General features: G+C 30.0%; 1 protein-coding gene across 1 annotated transcript in view; it reads right to left on the minus strand.

Moving 5' to 3' along the window:
* The window catches only part of loaf (lost and found), a 188,488-nt gene extending 179,406 nt beyond the window's left edge, over positions 1 to 9,082 (minus strand). The window contains exon 1 of the mRNA XM_065503718.1: positions 8,010 to 9,082. Within this exon, the coding sequence (XP_065359790.1) occupies positions 8,010 to 8,871 (862 nt within the window). The 5' untranslated portion in view covers positions 8,872 to 9,082. The remainder of the gene's footprint in view (positions 1 to 8,009) is intronic.
* Positions 9,083 to 14,628: the final 5,546 nt, after the last annotated feature.

The following is a 14,628-nucleotide window of genomic DNA, read 5'->3' on the forward strand; positions in this document are numbered from 1 at the left end:
TTTTTTCAAGTAGAGTTAAAGCTGTTTATTCCGGATAGTTCCGGTGTAAAACTATATTTGAGTTAATCTTTCAAGTGTTCACTTCAAGGTAAATCAAAAAGATCTTGCGCATTCTTGGGACCGCCATAATTTTTTTCACTTTTCCAGTATGACTTCTACTTTTTCACGAAAGAAAATTTTTGAAGAATGGGTAAAAACTCCCAAAATACATTGCGAAAAAAAAGTTGGTTTTTTATAATCGTTTATATATTTGAACTCATTTTTTATATGATTCATAGGTGAGAAGTGAACCCAACGTGATTTATTAATTTTGTCCAGTTAGATTTGCGATCTACCACACTGTGCGTCAGAGAGAATTTAGTTTTTAAATATTTTAGTTATAAGATTTTAATACTTATTGTTAGGTCTAAGTAAGGCTCGAAATACATACATATGTTGCCAGAAAGATGGGAAAAGTTCGTAGCTAACAATGGTCATTACCTTGAGTAAATTGCACAAATGTTTAAAAATAAAAGCGAAAAATGCAATATTTTTCATTCACTGAACAAAGGAAAAATATCTTATTTTGTAAAGTTTGAGGTGCATTTTAAATTCTCATTAAACATTTATTAGAATCGAAATTTTTTTTTTTAGTTTTTGAAATTTCTTTTAACATTTTTGTGAATTTGGGTTTTGAGATATGCATACAATTTTATGATTTTTGGATTTGATTTAACATTCAATTTCTTTTTTAATTTTTTGAAAATTTTGCTATTTGAAATTTTAAATAAAATGTGCAACTTCTAAATGCTATCCGATTTTGCTAAAATTTTTAGTATTAGGTTTTTAGACTTTGTGAGCCTCGTATAGAAAATCGTATAGTAGGACCACCCTACTATACATTAATGAAAAATGAGATAAAAACTATGTTTTTATCTGCCATAGAATACTTGCACTTATAGTCAGTTGTACTACAGAATATTAGCAAAAAATATACATGACAAGTGTAAAAAAAGGTTTATCAATTATTGTTTTGATATGTATGTATTTATAAATTGTAGGAATACAATTATACAATTTAATTGAAAAGATTTGCTGGCAATTTTAATTTGTGGCTCGTTTATAAAATACCAAGAAAGAATGCTATATTCAACTGTGCCGAATCTAATATGCATTTTACCAAAGTTACTTTAAGATAAAGATTGAAAAAATTGGTGAAAAAAACTCGTGTTAAAATATTGTTTTTCTATAAAGAGAAGTAACCCTCAGGCAATTAATGCCTATATAATAATTATGTTACTTTCTTTGGAAAGGAGATAGAGTGGAGATGTAAAGGTGGCGAAAGAAGGTAACTGAACCCATCAAGGACTATTTATAATCATCCATAATTTGCTATACATCTTATCAAATTTGTTATATATGCAAAGCTATACTTCCCCAACTTTTTCTAGGTGTATAAACTTTATTTAATGTTCATGTTCATGTTTATTTTTTTATTTTTTTACTTTTCTTCTTTTCAACGTACAAATTTAATTTATTTGATAAATTAAGAAAGTTATTTTTTCTATCAAAGCAAACAGTATGAACGAAAAAATAAGAAAAACTTAATAAACGAACACAAAGTTTTGATGTTGTTTGTTTGCTACACAAATATATGTATCTAAATATACTTACAAACATACTTATAAACATATAAAAATAATGTATAAAGAAATTAATAAATAAACATTAGGAAGACTGATTTTTTAGTTTTCGCAAGATTTTGAAACTTCAAATAGAATTATGTATTTTAAGTTAATAACTTTGCCGTGTAGTTTAAAACTTAAAATAAAAAAATTAAATTATATATTAAGATATTTTAGAAACAAAATCAGTTGATAATATATAAAAATACCTTGCATAGTTTTGAATTTGGGATACATAATATATTATGCATATTGTTATGTTTTTACCTTTTAAAAATGGTGATTCATTTCCTTTAAATAAACCGTAGTCTTTTGATTACAATTTAAAGTAGCTTAGTAGTTTAAAATTTGTAACAACTCTTTGTTTATTTAGATTTATACAACAATTTAAATAGTTACTCTCTTTTAATACACACACTTATAGTACAACTGACTACAATCGCTACCACTATTTATATACAGTGCCATTTTCCAGCAGTTGCATGAATTATCGTAATGAACAAAACTAGAATGTTCTATATATTATAGTAAGTATGGCAATATTTAATGTTAATAACTGCATGCTATCAACATTGTTGATAAGTAGAAATTTCTATTGATGGAAATGTTTATAAACATGATGAATGTGGCAATCAGTCGTTACAGATCGTTAAATTCAAATTGATAGGGTAATTTCGTAAACAATTGTTTCGGTTAGAATTTCGAGCTTTAAATACATCCTTTTTTACTAGTGTTGTAATTCGAATAACCGTAGAAAAAGTTTATTTTTTATTCGAATGAATACAATTTTTAAAATTTATTGTAGAATAAATAATTATTCGACCAATAATTGCCGATTAAACGAATAAATTTTTAATTTTCAAGTCAAAATTTTAAAAAAAATTTGTATATACAATGATATAGGCCGGGTAACTTTTAAACATAGTTAAGCTTAATAAATGTTTAAATATTTTTTTTTTATGAAAAAAATATATTTAAACATTGATTAAGGCTTTGGTACAACAAATTATATTTGTTTAATCACGTTAGCTTTTTAAAATTTGTCTAACTCAATAGCAAACAAGTCAGAAAGTATGGTCGGTCAAGCCCGACCATATAATACCCTACACTAAGTAAAAGAGCAAAAAAATTTTTCTTTTAAAATTTAAATAATTTATATTTTTGAGTGATTTTCGGAAGTGGGCCTTATATGGGAGCTATGACCAATTATGGACCGATCACCATGAAATTAGGTCGTGTGATTTATGTCTATATTAAAGTTAACTATGTTGAATTTTGTGTGTTTACCAACATTTTTAAGCGATTTATGCACGTTAAAGTGATTTTCGGAAGCGGGTCTATATGGGAGCTATGACTAATTATGGACCGATCGTAACAAAATTTGGTGACATGAATTTTGTGTTTATAAAACTTATTTGGAGCGGAATTTGTGGAGATACATATATAAATTAAACATTTATGACCGATAAAGTCCAATTTCGGGAGGACATTTCTAATGGAGGTAGGTGAAATAATGGACCGATTTCAGCCAGTTTCAATAGGCTTGGTCCATGAGCCGAAAAAATAATATGTATCAAATTTCATCGAAATATCTTCAAAATTGCGACCTGTACTCTGCGCACAAGGCTTACATGGACAGCCAGCCAGCCAACCAGACGGACGGACGGACATCGCTTAATCTCAGAAAATGATTCTAAGTCGATCGGTATACTTTAAGGTAGGTGTTAGACTAATATTTTTGGGCGTTACAAACATCTGCACAAACGCATAATACCCTCCCCACTATGGTGGTGTAGGGTATAAAAAGGTTTAACAGATATTGCACAGTGGGGCAGAATCAAAAATTTTTGAAAATAAATCTGGCATTTCTAAACGGCTGGTCCGATCGGCATAACATTTGACATGAGCGTAGCCAAGAAGTATTTGAATTTAAGTTATTAAAATTCTCCAGGAGCGGCGGTATGGGTACCTTCGATATGAAAACTTTTAAACACGTGACATTTTAGGTTTTCATACGATTTCAAAGATTTGTATACTCTTTGAAAACGCTTGTCTAGATCTTGAAAAAAACATGCTTGCGTGTGCTATTTATATCTTATGATTTTCAAGTTATAGGCATTCCAAAATTGAAATTTTAAAATTTGACCATACCTTGGTCCTCTTTTTTAAAAATATAGGGCATACTTTTGGACCGAATGGACTTTAATTTTTTGGGAAAAAAGTTATCTCTGTTTTTATACCCTACACCACCATAGTGGGGAGGGTATAATGCGTTTGTGCAGATGTTTGTAACGCCCAAAAATATTAGTCTATATTTAAAGTATACCAATCGACTTATAATCACTTTCTGAGTCGATTAAACTTAAACATGTAAACTTTGTGCGCAAAGTACAGGTACATATAGTTTTTTCGGCCTAAGGACCAAGCCTATTGAAACTGGTTGAAATCGGTCCATTATTTCACCTAGCCCCCATACAAATATCCTCCCGATATTGGACTTTATCGGTCATAAATGTTTAATTTATCTATGTATCTACACAAATTCCGCTCCAAATAAGTATTATATATACAAAGTTCATGTCACCAAATTTTGCTATGATCGGTCCATAATTAGTCATAGCTCCCATATAGACCCGTTAACAAAAATCACTTTAACGTGCATAAATCTCTTAAAAATGTTGGTATACACACAAAATTCAACATAAATAACTTCCATATAGACATAAAATCACACGACCAATTTCATGGTTATCGGTCCATAATTGATAATAGTTCCCATATAAGGCCCACTTCCGAAATTCAGTCACGAATATAAATTATTAATATTTTAAAAGTAAAATATTTTTGCCCATTTAATTAGTGTAGGGTATTACTTGTTTTTTATTTAAAGAAAACTTTTTTTAAGAACACACAACAATTTAATGTTTTTCTGTAAGGTATCTTTGGATACCTTGATTTGTTCTCTATTGACAATTTGGACAAAATTGTAAAAAAAATAAAATTTTTGGGATTTTCGCTCCAATTTTCAGGAATTGCGGGATTCCCTTTGACCTTTTGACAAGTTTTTTTACACTTTGTTATTTAGAATTACAAATTTAAAAAGCATTGCAAATTTCATTGAGTTTCGTTTTTTGTTTAGATAAGTTAATTTTTGGTCTTACAAAAAAAAAATTCAAGTAAATATCTTAATTAAACTCAAAAATATGCCTTGAAAAATATTACAGTTTTTTATATTTGAATGTGACTAGTCAGAACCATTGACTTGTTGTTGAATAAAATATTAAGAAAATTTATACAAATTGTTTAGAAAAAGTGCAATATTGTTGAAGGACTCGAATACTCATGTCAAATTTTATCCCGAATGCCAGATTTAAATAAAGATCTACTACAATACTCATTTTGATACATTTTCGTTTGATGATATATATTTGATTTTTCTAAAAGATATTCAGTTTAAATTTGAGGCAGGGAAATATGTTTCTGGATCTAGATCTTTTCTTCTTCAAAATTGCTTTTAAAAATTCGTGCTTACTGCTAATCTTGACGAACAAAATTGATTTATGAAATTGATTGATGAAATATTCAGGATGATGATTTTTTATAATATATGTATTTTGATATGAAGAGAATTGATGAGCCAAATCCAGTAACAGTAGTTTGTTTCTTATCAAAACTTTTATATTCTTAAAGTGCAGGATCGCCAATTGTGGTTAATATTATTTTATATTAAATAATAATTAGAATTAATATTTCTATTTTTTATAAATAATATTTTTAATGTTATACGTTTGAGAAATAGTTTCGAATGAAAATTTTTACATATTTGAATGACAAAAAAATAATTAACAAAATTCATAATCTCAATGAGTATTACATTAAAAGTAACAAAGTTTATAATAGTAATAGGAAATATATATAAAGATCTACTACAATTTCCAAAAAAAATTTTGATTCTGCCCCACTTTGTATTGGTAAGGCAAAAGAAGTGGAACAACACTTTCGAAGAGCACCGAACACACTTCTATCATAATAGCAGCTCGTAAAGTCAAATGCTCTGATTATATTGTGAGCAGAACTAAGGCTAATGCTGGATTGATGTTATAAAAAGTTCAGAAAGTGCCAGATTCCAAAGCATTAAAAAAGAAGCAAAAGAACGAGCGAACAAATTGAAGTAAAATTTTATTTAAAAAAAATACATCTGTTGTGTGATGGATGATGAAACCTATGTACTGGCAGACTTTTCACAACTTCCGGTTCAAGGAAAAATGTCAAAAAAAATTAGTTGTATTTTGACAAAGTTATCATTTCTTTTTCTAAAGTGAACGATGAACTTATACTACTACCGCTTATCCAATAAAGATGTGTTGATAACAAAGATAGGACTTTAGAATTCGTGTGTTTTGCAGAAATTGTATTCCCAGCTGTGAATTAAGTGTCAATGTATCCCTTATAGACAGTAATTGTAACTAATGTCTTACTCCAATTTATATACTTTCGGTTATTTGACATGTATGTGCTCTTTGCAGTGCAAAGGGAAGTCAATTGGTTACTTTATACATCCCATGTAATCTATCGTGCAGACAAATGTCACTTAAGTGTCTGTAAGTAATCTAGAGTGTTTTATGAGTAATTCGTACAAACTGGTTTTATAAAAATTGTGTTGATATAATTCTCATACAGTTTATTTTCTTTTTGCTTAAGTATACTGACATCCCATGTAATCTAGCTTGATGTCAATTGTCGCTTTAGCGTCTTTAAGTAACCTAGAATGTAGTCTTTTAGAAGTTTATTTTGTATCGCACTTTAGAAAGTAGTTGTCTTGTCCATCAGAAGTGATCTATTGGAGAGTTGTCGGAGGAAGTTTTGTTTACAAGCAATTGGTTATTGGAATGTGTCTTTTTAACTGACTATTTCTGTCAGTGAACCAGCTATTTGGCAGTCTCAATGTAATCCAAAAGGGTAAATTGACTACTTGCTTAGTAAGGTTCTATAAGTTAAAAAAATATTTAATTGCAACATTATACTAAAATACAAATGAATTTTGAGTAATTTCACTTTGAATGGATTTTCGCAACTTCTCACGGAAAAGGAGATAATTTTCTAGCATCTGGATAATTTGTAACGAGCGTCACGTAACGTGCGTAACAAAATGTTCTCGATTTTTTATGAATACGGCAAATGATTGTTCATGCAAATAAGTTATATTATAATTCTCTTTCATTCATCTTTCGTTTAGGAATAAGATTTTGTGTGCTTTATTATGCCAAATTCGCTAAAATTACGAATAAACACTTCAACTTTTAAAGTTACTTCCACTTATTGTAACGTGCGTCACAAAATTTTGCGATCAATTATTTCGCCAGAAATGGCAATTAAAAGAAAATGTGCCATTTGGAATTGCACTTAAATCTCACTATAGCGTATAGTATACGTTGGAGGTATCTTATTTGAAAAACCAAAAAAATTTCATATTTAAATATGAAAACGTGTACGAATGAAACGTTTGTCAAGCAGGATTACCCCATATGTAAATAATAAATAAATGTTTATAAAATAAAGCTTTTTTCTACACAAAATTCTTACAACATTCTTCTAACTATTATCGCCTTGATAAATTTCGTTTTTATTGCTAAACATTACAAAAGGCGCAAATAGTCGGAAAGTCGAAAATAGTCGAAAAAAGTCGAAAGTTCGAATTTTTCTTTTTTTTTCCTTTTTATATGAAAACTTTTCGGTTTTGGTCCTATTTCACTCCCTCTGGATCCGGGCCTGCTTTAATTATACCCTTAATGATAACACTTAGCTTTTATATGAATTTTGGCTTTAACATTTCAAAATATTTCTACGTACCAAAAAAATCAATACAGCCCTAATAACCAATATATTAAATTTAACATGATTCTGACTGATTCTAACTGAAAAACCCACACGCCAACCATGCGAGCAAACAACATGTGGGTTTTCAATACATGATGATTTCTTAATAGAAAAAAAAACGACCACCCACAGAGTTTCTTTTTTCGTTTTATGCTCTTTTAGAAACTTAATTTTTTTTCTCTACTTTTATAATAAATTTAATCTTGATTTTTTTTCCTGGTAAAATTTTTTGTTTATTATAAATTTATTTTTCACAGAAAAAAGCAGCAGCAAATCTTTTATAACAAACAAAACAAAACTGTTAGCTATAAGAAAGTATGAGGGAGTATCAGAATATCAAAAAAAAAAAATAAGAAATACTTATAATAACTTTAATCAATATTTATTGGTCAATTGTGAAAAAACATAAAAATTGTTTCCAAAAAAAAAAAAAACTTAAACTGAAAAAGTAAAGCTTGTTCTACTTACAGTGTTTGCTCTTTTCAGCTGCCACTTGATGCGGTGTTTGTGCCAAAATGTTAAAAAGCATTAGAAACATTAAAATCCATTTTATAGAAGTTGTAGTTGTCGTAGTTGTAGCAGTTGCACTAGTAGAAGTGGTAGTGGATGTTGTAAAGTTACAATAAAACTTATTCAAGTTGTTGGCAACATTTGCTACGGCTACTGTTGCTACAGTTATGGGTTGTTGCGATGTTGCTGTAGCAGCAGCAGCATCCGTACGAGTATAACGAGTACTGGAACAAGTTGTAGAAGTTGCAGTGGTGGTGTTGCTATTGGTGTTGTTGCTAGTAGGAGTAACAAATTTTGTTGGTTTTCTGGCTGTTGCCGCTAAAATCGAGGGGTGAGCTTGGTTGTTTGAGTCTGATGATGCTCTGCTAAAAACAGAGTTTTTGTTTTGTATAGCAATAGTTGTTGGAGTTTTTGTTATTGCTGTAGTTTTGTTTAAATATAATTTGATGTTTTTTAAATGGCAGTTATTATTGTTGTTGCTGTTGTTTGTGTTGAATTTTATAGTTGGTTTTTGTTGTCGCTCATTGCTTTTCATTCGCTTTTCATAATCGTCATCATTAACGATGCTGCCAGCATAAACATAATCATTATCATTATCATAATCATCTTCATCGTCATTGTCGACTACCATTCGTTTCTCTATACTTTGATAGTTTTCATTTATATTATTATTTCGTTTTTCTAATTTTACTACCACCGTTTCTTGCTCTTGTTTTAGCTGTTCGTTTTTACGTTTTTGCTTCATTTCGTTTTTATTATTATTATTAAATTCAAATGTTTTATCCGGTGGCCCTGGGCCACATGATGTTGGTTGTAACATGTTTTAAGTTTTTCTTCTCTATCTTGTTATTGTTGCTCTGCCTTGTCCTTGTTTCTTTACGACGGCGGCGGCTGCTGCAATTGTAGTTTTCTGTTTTTACTTAATTTTTATGCTTTGATAGCTGGTTGTTGTCTTTTTTTTATTATCGCTTCTTCTCCTTTTTTGTAGGTTTCTATTCATTGTTTAGCAATTAAGCATGTTTTTATTTTATTTTGCTAAAAGTATAAAAGAGATGCAAAGAATTTCTTTTTAATATTAAATTTTATATTCTGGAAATTTTTTTCTATAAACGTTTTTAAATATTTGTTTTTTGTAGCTGCAATACTGCAAAATATATACAAGAAAAAACAATTATATGAAATTAGAAGATATTGAAAAATTGTGTCGGCCGTATGAGTGATATTTAATATCCTGCTATTTGGTTTACATATTTCTTATACGTTACGGTAACGATAATCTAGTTTATTTTGGTAACTGTAATTTCGATCTTAATAAAATTTACACACAAATTAAATTGCGTTTACAAAGTTTATATTAAATTACCCCGCAAAAATACTACTTAATGTAAGTACTTATTATACATTTCACCATGAGGGGCAATTGTACATATAAGTTTGTCATTTGTACATTTTTCATATGCGACTCCACAATGTATATATATTCTGGATAGAGATGCTAAACGGGGAATCCCGTTCCCGAAAATCCCGGGGTTTTCAGGAATTTCTAAATCCCGAAGCCCGGGATTTTTTAATTTTAAATCCCGGGGTTTTCGGGATTTTCCAAATCCCGTTTTTCAACTTTTTATTTCTGAAGGAACAAGAGGAAAATACTTGCAGATTTGTTATAAGTATTTGCAAACGGGTTTGCCAATGTGAAAGACGTTTTTCGGAAGCAGCATATGTCGAAAACAAAATTCGTTCCAGAATGGCAAATGAAACCATAGATGCAATAGTATTCTTAAGAAGCTATTTAAAATAAACACTTTTTAATACTAAAGTACGGTTTTTCACCAGTATGTCGATTTTTTTCACGAAAAATCGTATAGCAGAAACGCATTCTACGGAAAATTCTAAGAAGAAACCATAGGTCTAAAATCAAATCCTATCGAATTTCGTCTTTTATCCAATGATATTGCAGTATATATATATTTTTTTTTTTTTAGTTTTATTTTTTTATTGGATAAAAGACAAAATGCGCAAGATAGGATTTGATTTTAGACCTATGGTTTTTTGGGGATAATTTCTTAGAATTTTGCGTAGATTAAGTTTCTGCTATACGATTTTTTACGTTTTGATCGTCCATACAAATCGACCCGGCTTAATGTTCATACTTTATTGTTATTTCTTCTTATATAATGTACTCATGCAAGTATTTTATGCTTTTTAGTGTCTAATAAAAATTAATTGCTAAATAAAAAATTTACTTTCAATTGTAAAGACATAATTATGTACGTTACTTTCTTATAATTTTCGGGATTTTGAATATCCCGAAAATCCCGGGTCCCGAACCCCGGGATTTTTAAAAATCAGTCCCGATTAGCATCTCTAATTCTTGATCGTTATAGATAGCGAAGACAATATAGCCATGTCCGTTTGTATGTTGAAATCAACATTCCGTAAAATCGACAAAATCGGCCCACAAATGGAAAAAAACGTGACAACCTCGATTTTTGTTCTATTTTTGATCTATATCTGGATTACTAAGTCATTATTATAGACAATATGGATATCTAATGATAGATATTTCAAAGTCCATTGCAACGATGTATATAAGGCTATAGTAGGTTGGACCTACAATGGGTCAAAATCGGGAAAAATAATTTTCAAACCGAATTTTTTTTTCATATAAATTATTAAATTTTAAAAAATATTTAAAAAAAAATTTGGAAAAAACTTTTTCAAAAAAAAATTAAAAAAAAACAATTTGGAAAAAAATGTTAAATTTTGTTTACTTAAAACTATTTAAAAATTTATTTTAAAGTATAATTTGGTGAAGGGTATATAAAATTCGGCACAGCCGAATATAGCTCTCTTACTTGTTTTTAATTACGATCTACAATAATGAAATTTGTAAGCGATTAATGTATGTAGAATAAAATTTATTTTGGCTGGGTCACGACTCGAATCCTCGAACATCAAACATTTTTTCTTGTCAATCTTACAACTGGTTTCACACACAAATAAAAATCAACATAATTTTAAATTATGTTGTAATTAGTTAAATATAATTGCAATTACAAACAAAAAATAAACAATATTCTGCCCGATACGTGAGTTGAACTCGCGATCTCGTGTTTAGATTTATATTTGACTTGAAAATAATACAAAATAAAATAAATTTCTAAATTTGCTGTAACTAACGTACTTTCTATAGAAAATAGTTTGTAGAACATATATTTCTATAGAAAATCCTTGGTATGACAGTATTTTATATAGACAATCTTGTGTTTAATAGTATTTCATATAAGTAATCTTGTGGTTATCAGTATTTGATAAATAAAATCTTCAGTATTTTTTATATAAAATATTCAGTATGACATTATTTTCTATAGAAAATCTACAAAAAAACTGTACTTGTTATAGAAAATTTTCGGTGTAACAGTATTATCTATAAATAATCTTCTGTAAACAGTATTTTTACAGACAAATTCTACACAAGACTACGTCGCACGGTAATTATGCTTTCAAAAATAGGGTGAATGATGAAAGTGCGAACAGGAATAGCCATGAATGAAAATTTATTATATGGAAGTCGATTTGTGCACCAAATCTTAACCAGAGTGCGCTAATATTATAAAATTTTAAGCAAGACGAGGTTCCACCTGTTTTTGTGACAAATCTCTCTCAATATTTATACCCTACACCATCATAGTGGGGAGGGTATTATGCGTTTGTGCAGATGTTTGTAACGTCGATTAAGCAATTTTGAAGATATTTCGATCAAATTTGGTACATATTATTTTTTCGGCCCAAGGACCAAGCCTATTGAAACTGGCTGAAATCGGTCCATTATTTCACCTAGCCCCCATACAAATGTCCTTCCGAAATTGAACTTTATCGGTCATAAATGTTTAATTTATAAATGTATCTCCACAAATTACGCTCCAAATAAGTTTTATATATACAAAATTCATGTCACCAAATTTTGTTACGATCGGTCCATAATTAGTCATAGCTCCCATATAGACCCGCTTCCGAAAATCACTTTAACGTGCATAAATCGCTTAAAAATGTTGGTAAACACACAAAATTCAACATAGTTAACTTTAATATAGACATAAATCACACGACCTAATTTCATGGTGATCGGTCCATAATTGGTCATAGCCCCCATATAACCCCACTTCCGAAAATCACTCAAAAATATAAATTATTGAAATTTTAAAAGAAAATTTGTTTTTGCTCTTTTACTTAGTGTAGGGCATATAATACCCTACACTAAGTAAAAGAGCAAAAACAAATTTTCTTTTAACAATTTTCAATTTCGGGCTTGACCGACCATACTTTCTTACTTGTTTTCTTTTGGATTATTTATAATTCAAAATCAACAAAAATCTGAAAATTTACAGAATCTTACAGTTTTGTACTATCATTCAAAAATATAAATTATTGAAATTTTAAAAGAAAAATATTTTTGCTCTTTTACTTAGAGTAGGGTATTATATTGTCGAACTTGACCGACTATACTTTCTTACTTGTTTTCTTTACCACTGTGCGTTCGTAGTACTATTTGATATAAACAGAGAAAACGGATTCGTAGGAGCAACCGAATTTGATGCCAATCGAACGATTCTACCTTAGTGACCGAATTTTACAGTTGTGGCTACATAATTTTACAAGCGGTAGCAACAGTTTGGTTGCTCCAACCGAAATTCTTTTTTATCAACTGACTTTCTGTTGTTAAAGTCAAATATTTCTGTGTGAGCAACCAAATCATTCGATTGCCAACAAATTCGGTTGCTACAACGAATCTGTTTTCTCTGTATATTGGTCAGAATTCGCCATTCATTATAATAATTTAATAACATAAACTGACAATTTGTTATAATTACTAAATAAAAATATAAATTTAATAGCTTTTCTATGTTTTGAATTAAAAAACCATAATTGTAGTTGAACTAAAGTACTAAAAATTTTAAAATTTTTACTAAGCATTATTCTAATAATTCGAAAAGTAAATCGAATTAAATCAATTAGTTATAATGTGTTTCAATTCCAAATATTAATGGCTGTGAACGAAAAATTCTATTAAGAAATAAGAAAACCTTATTCGATGTTCTCAATGTTAAATTGTTTGAGATTTGTTCAAAATAAATATTGAACAAAATTCTGAAATACAATTAATGGATTCAAAAGGTATCCTATCATGTCACAATGTTCTAATATTTCAGTATGGTTTAAAAATATTGTTATTGCCTTTCAAGCAAAAAAATTTCCTAAATAATACTACTATGTATGCTGTATGTTTTTGGTGCTATCAGAAGCAACTAGCAGAGTGCTGCGGCGAATGCCTAAGAGACGGATAAGAAGAACCGGCGAAATTTAGAACATTTAAACAAGTCTTGGGCCACCAGGAATGGCCTCTGGCAATTGATGTTAATGCTGTGATTATACTGTTCATTTTAGGGAATCCATGATGGTGACAAGCTGTTAAACGGGATACCGGGATAAGAGAAAAGCCTCAAAAGTATGTGCGAGGGGTGATAAGAGCGAAATTGGTATTTAGGATTGTCTTTCCTAATTTTGAAGATTGAGATGACTATAACCTCTTTCCAGGCACTGGGTATTTAAAATGCCCTGGCTACTAATGGGACGTTGACATTATAGAGTTGTAACTCCGTTTCTCCCATTTTGACAACAATATCTTGGGCTTAAAGGTATTGGTCTCCAGTGTCGAGATCGAGAGAAACAGCTCTATACTACGTGATATTGTGGATGATGAATGCGATACCTCCGCCTTGTTAGGATATGCGGATAACGTTGTATCAGTTGTAATTGTATAAAATAGAATTGTTCGTCAGTTTCGCTTATTGGACCTCAGAGAACGCGAAGTTCTTTTGCTGCATGATATCACGCCTGATGCTACTTTTGTTGTGCTTGCAGTGGGCGTTGTGTGGCATATGATAATGAATTGTATAATGAAGAATTAATAAAAAGAAAATAATTGCGTTAAGGTTCGACGTGGCTGCATGGAGCGACTCTCCAGCCGTTCCGTTTCATGGTTAAGTCCAGAGAATTTTATTAGGTAACATCAGCTGGAACAAGATATGTGGTTCAGATGGTTCTGGTACACCCTGCAGAAACATGTTCCGAGATTTTCGTCAATCTCGACGCGGATCAGCTATTCTGGAAGATGTTGCTCCTGTAGTGGTAATTGTACGGTTATTCCTGGGCTCATGGCCGAGTAAATAGGTTCATTGCTTTGTTAAGCACTAGTAACAGTCACTGTATGAACCTCCTTAATTTCGAAGAATTATGTATGACAAGCTTTGGATGCAATTACATGTGCACGCAGAGAAAAAATATAATTGGGCATGGTTACTGTAACCATTTATATAGTGTTACAAGTTTTTTAACTAAATTATAGTCACAGTAACCATTTACATGATTGTGGTAACCATAATATGGTTAACTTACGATTCACATGATTGTCTCAACCATATATATGGTTACAGTAAACATGGCAACCATATTTATGATGAATAATTTTATCATAATATGTTGTTCTCAGATTATGATAAGCCTTAAGCCGAGAGCA

The sequence above is a fragment of the Calliphora vicina genome, chromosome 3 (genome assembly GCF_958450345.1).
Source record: "Calliphora vicina chromosome 3, idCalVici1.1, whole genome shotgun sequence".
Lineage (NCBI taxonomy): Eukaryota > Metazoa > Arthropoda > Insecta > Diptera > Calliphoridae > Calliphora > Calliphora vicina.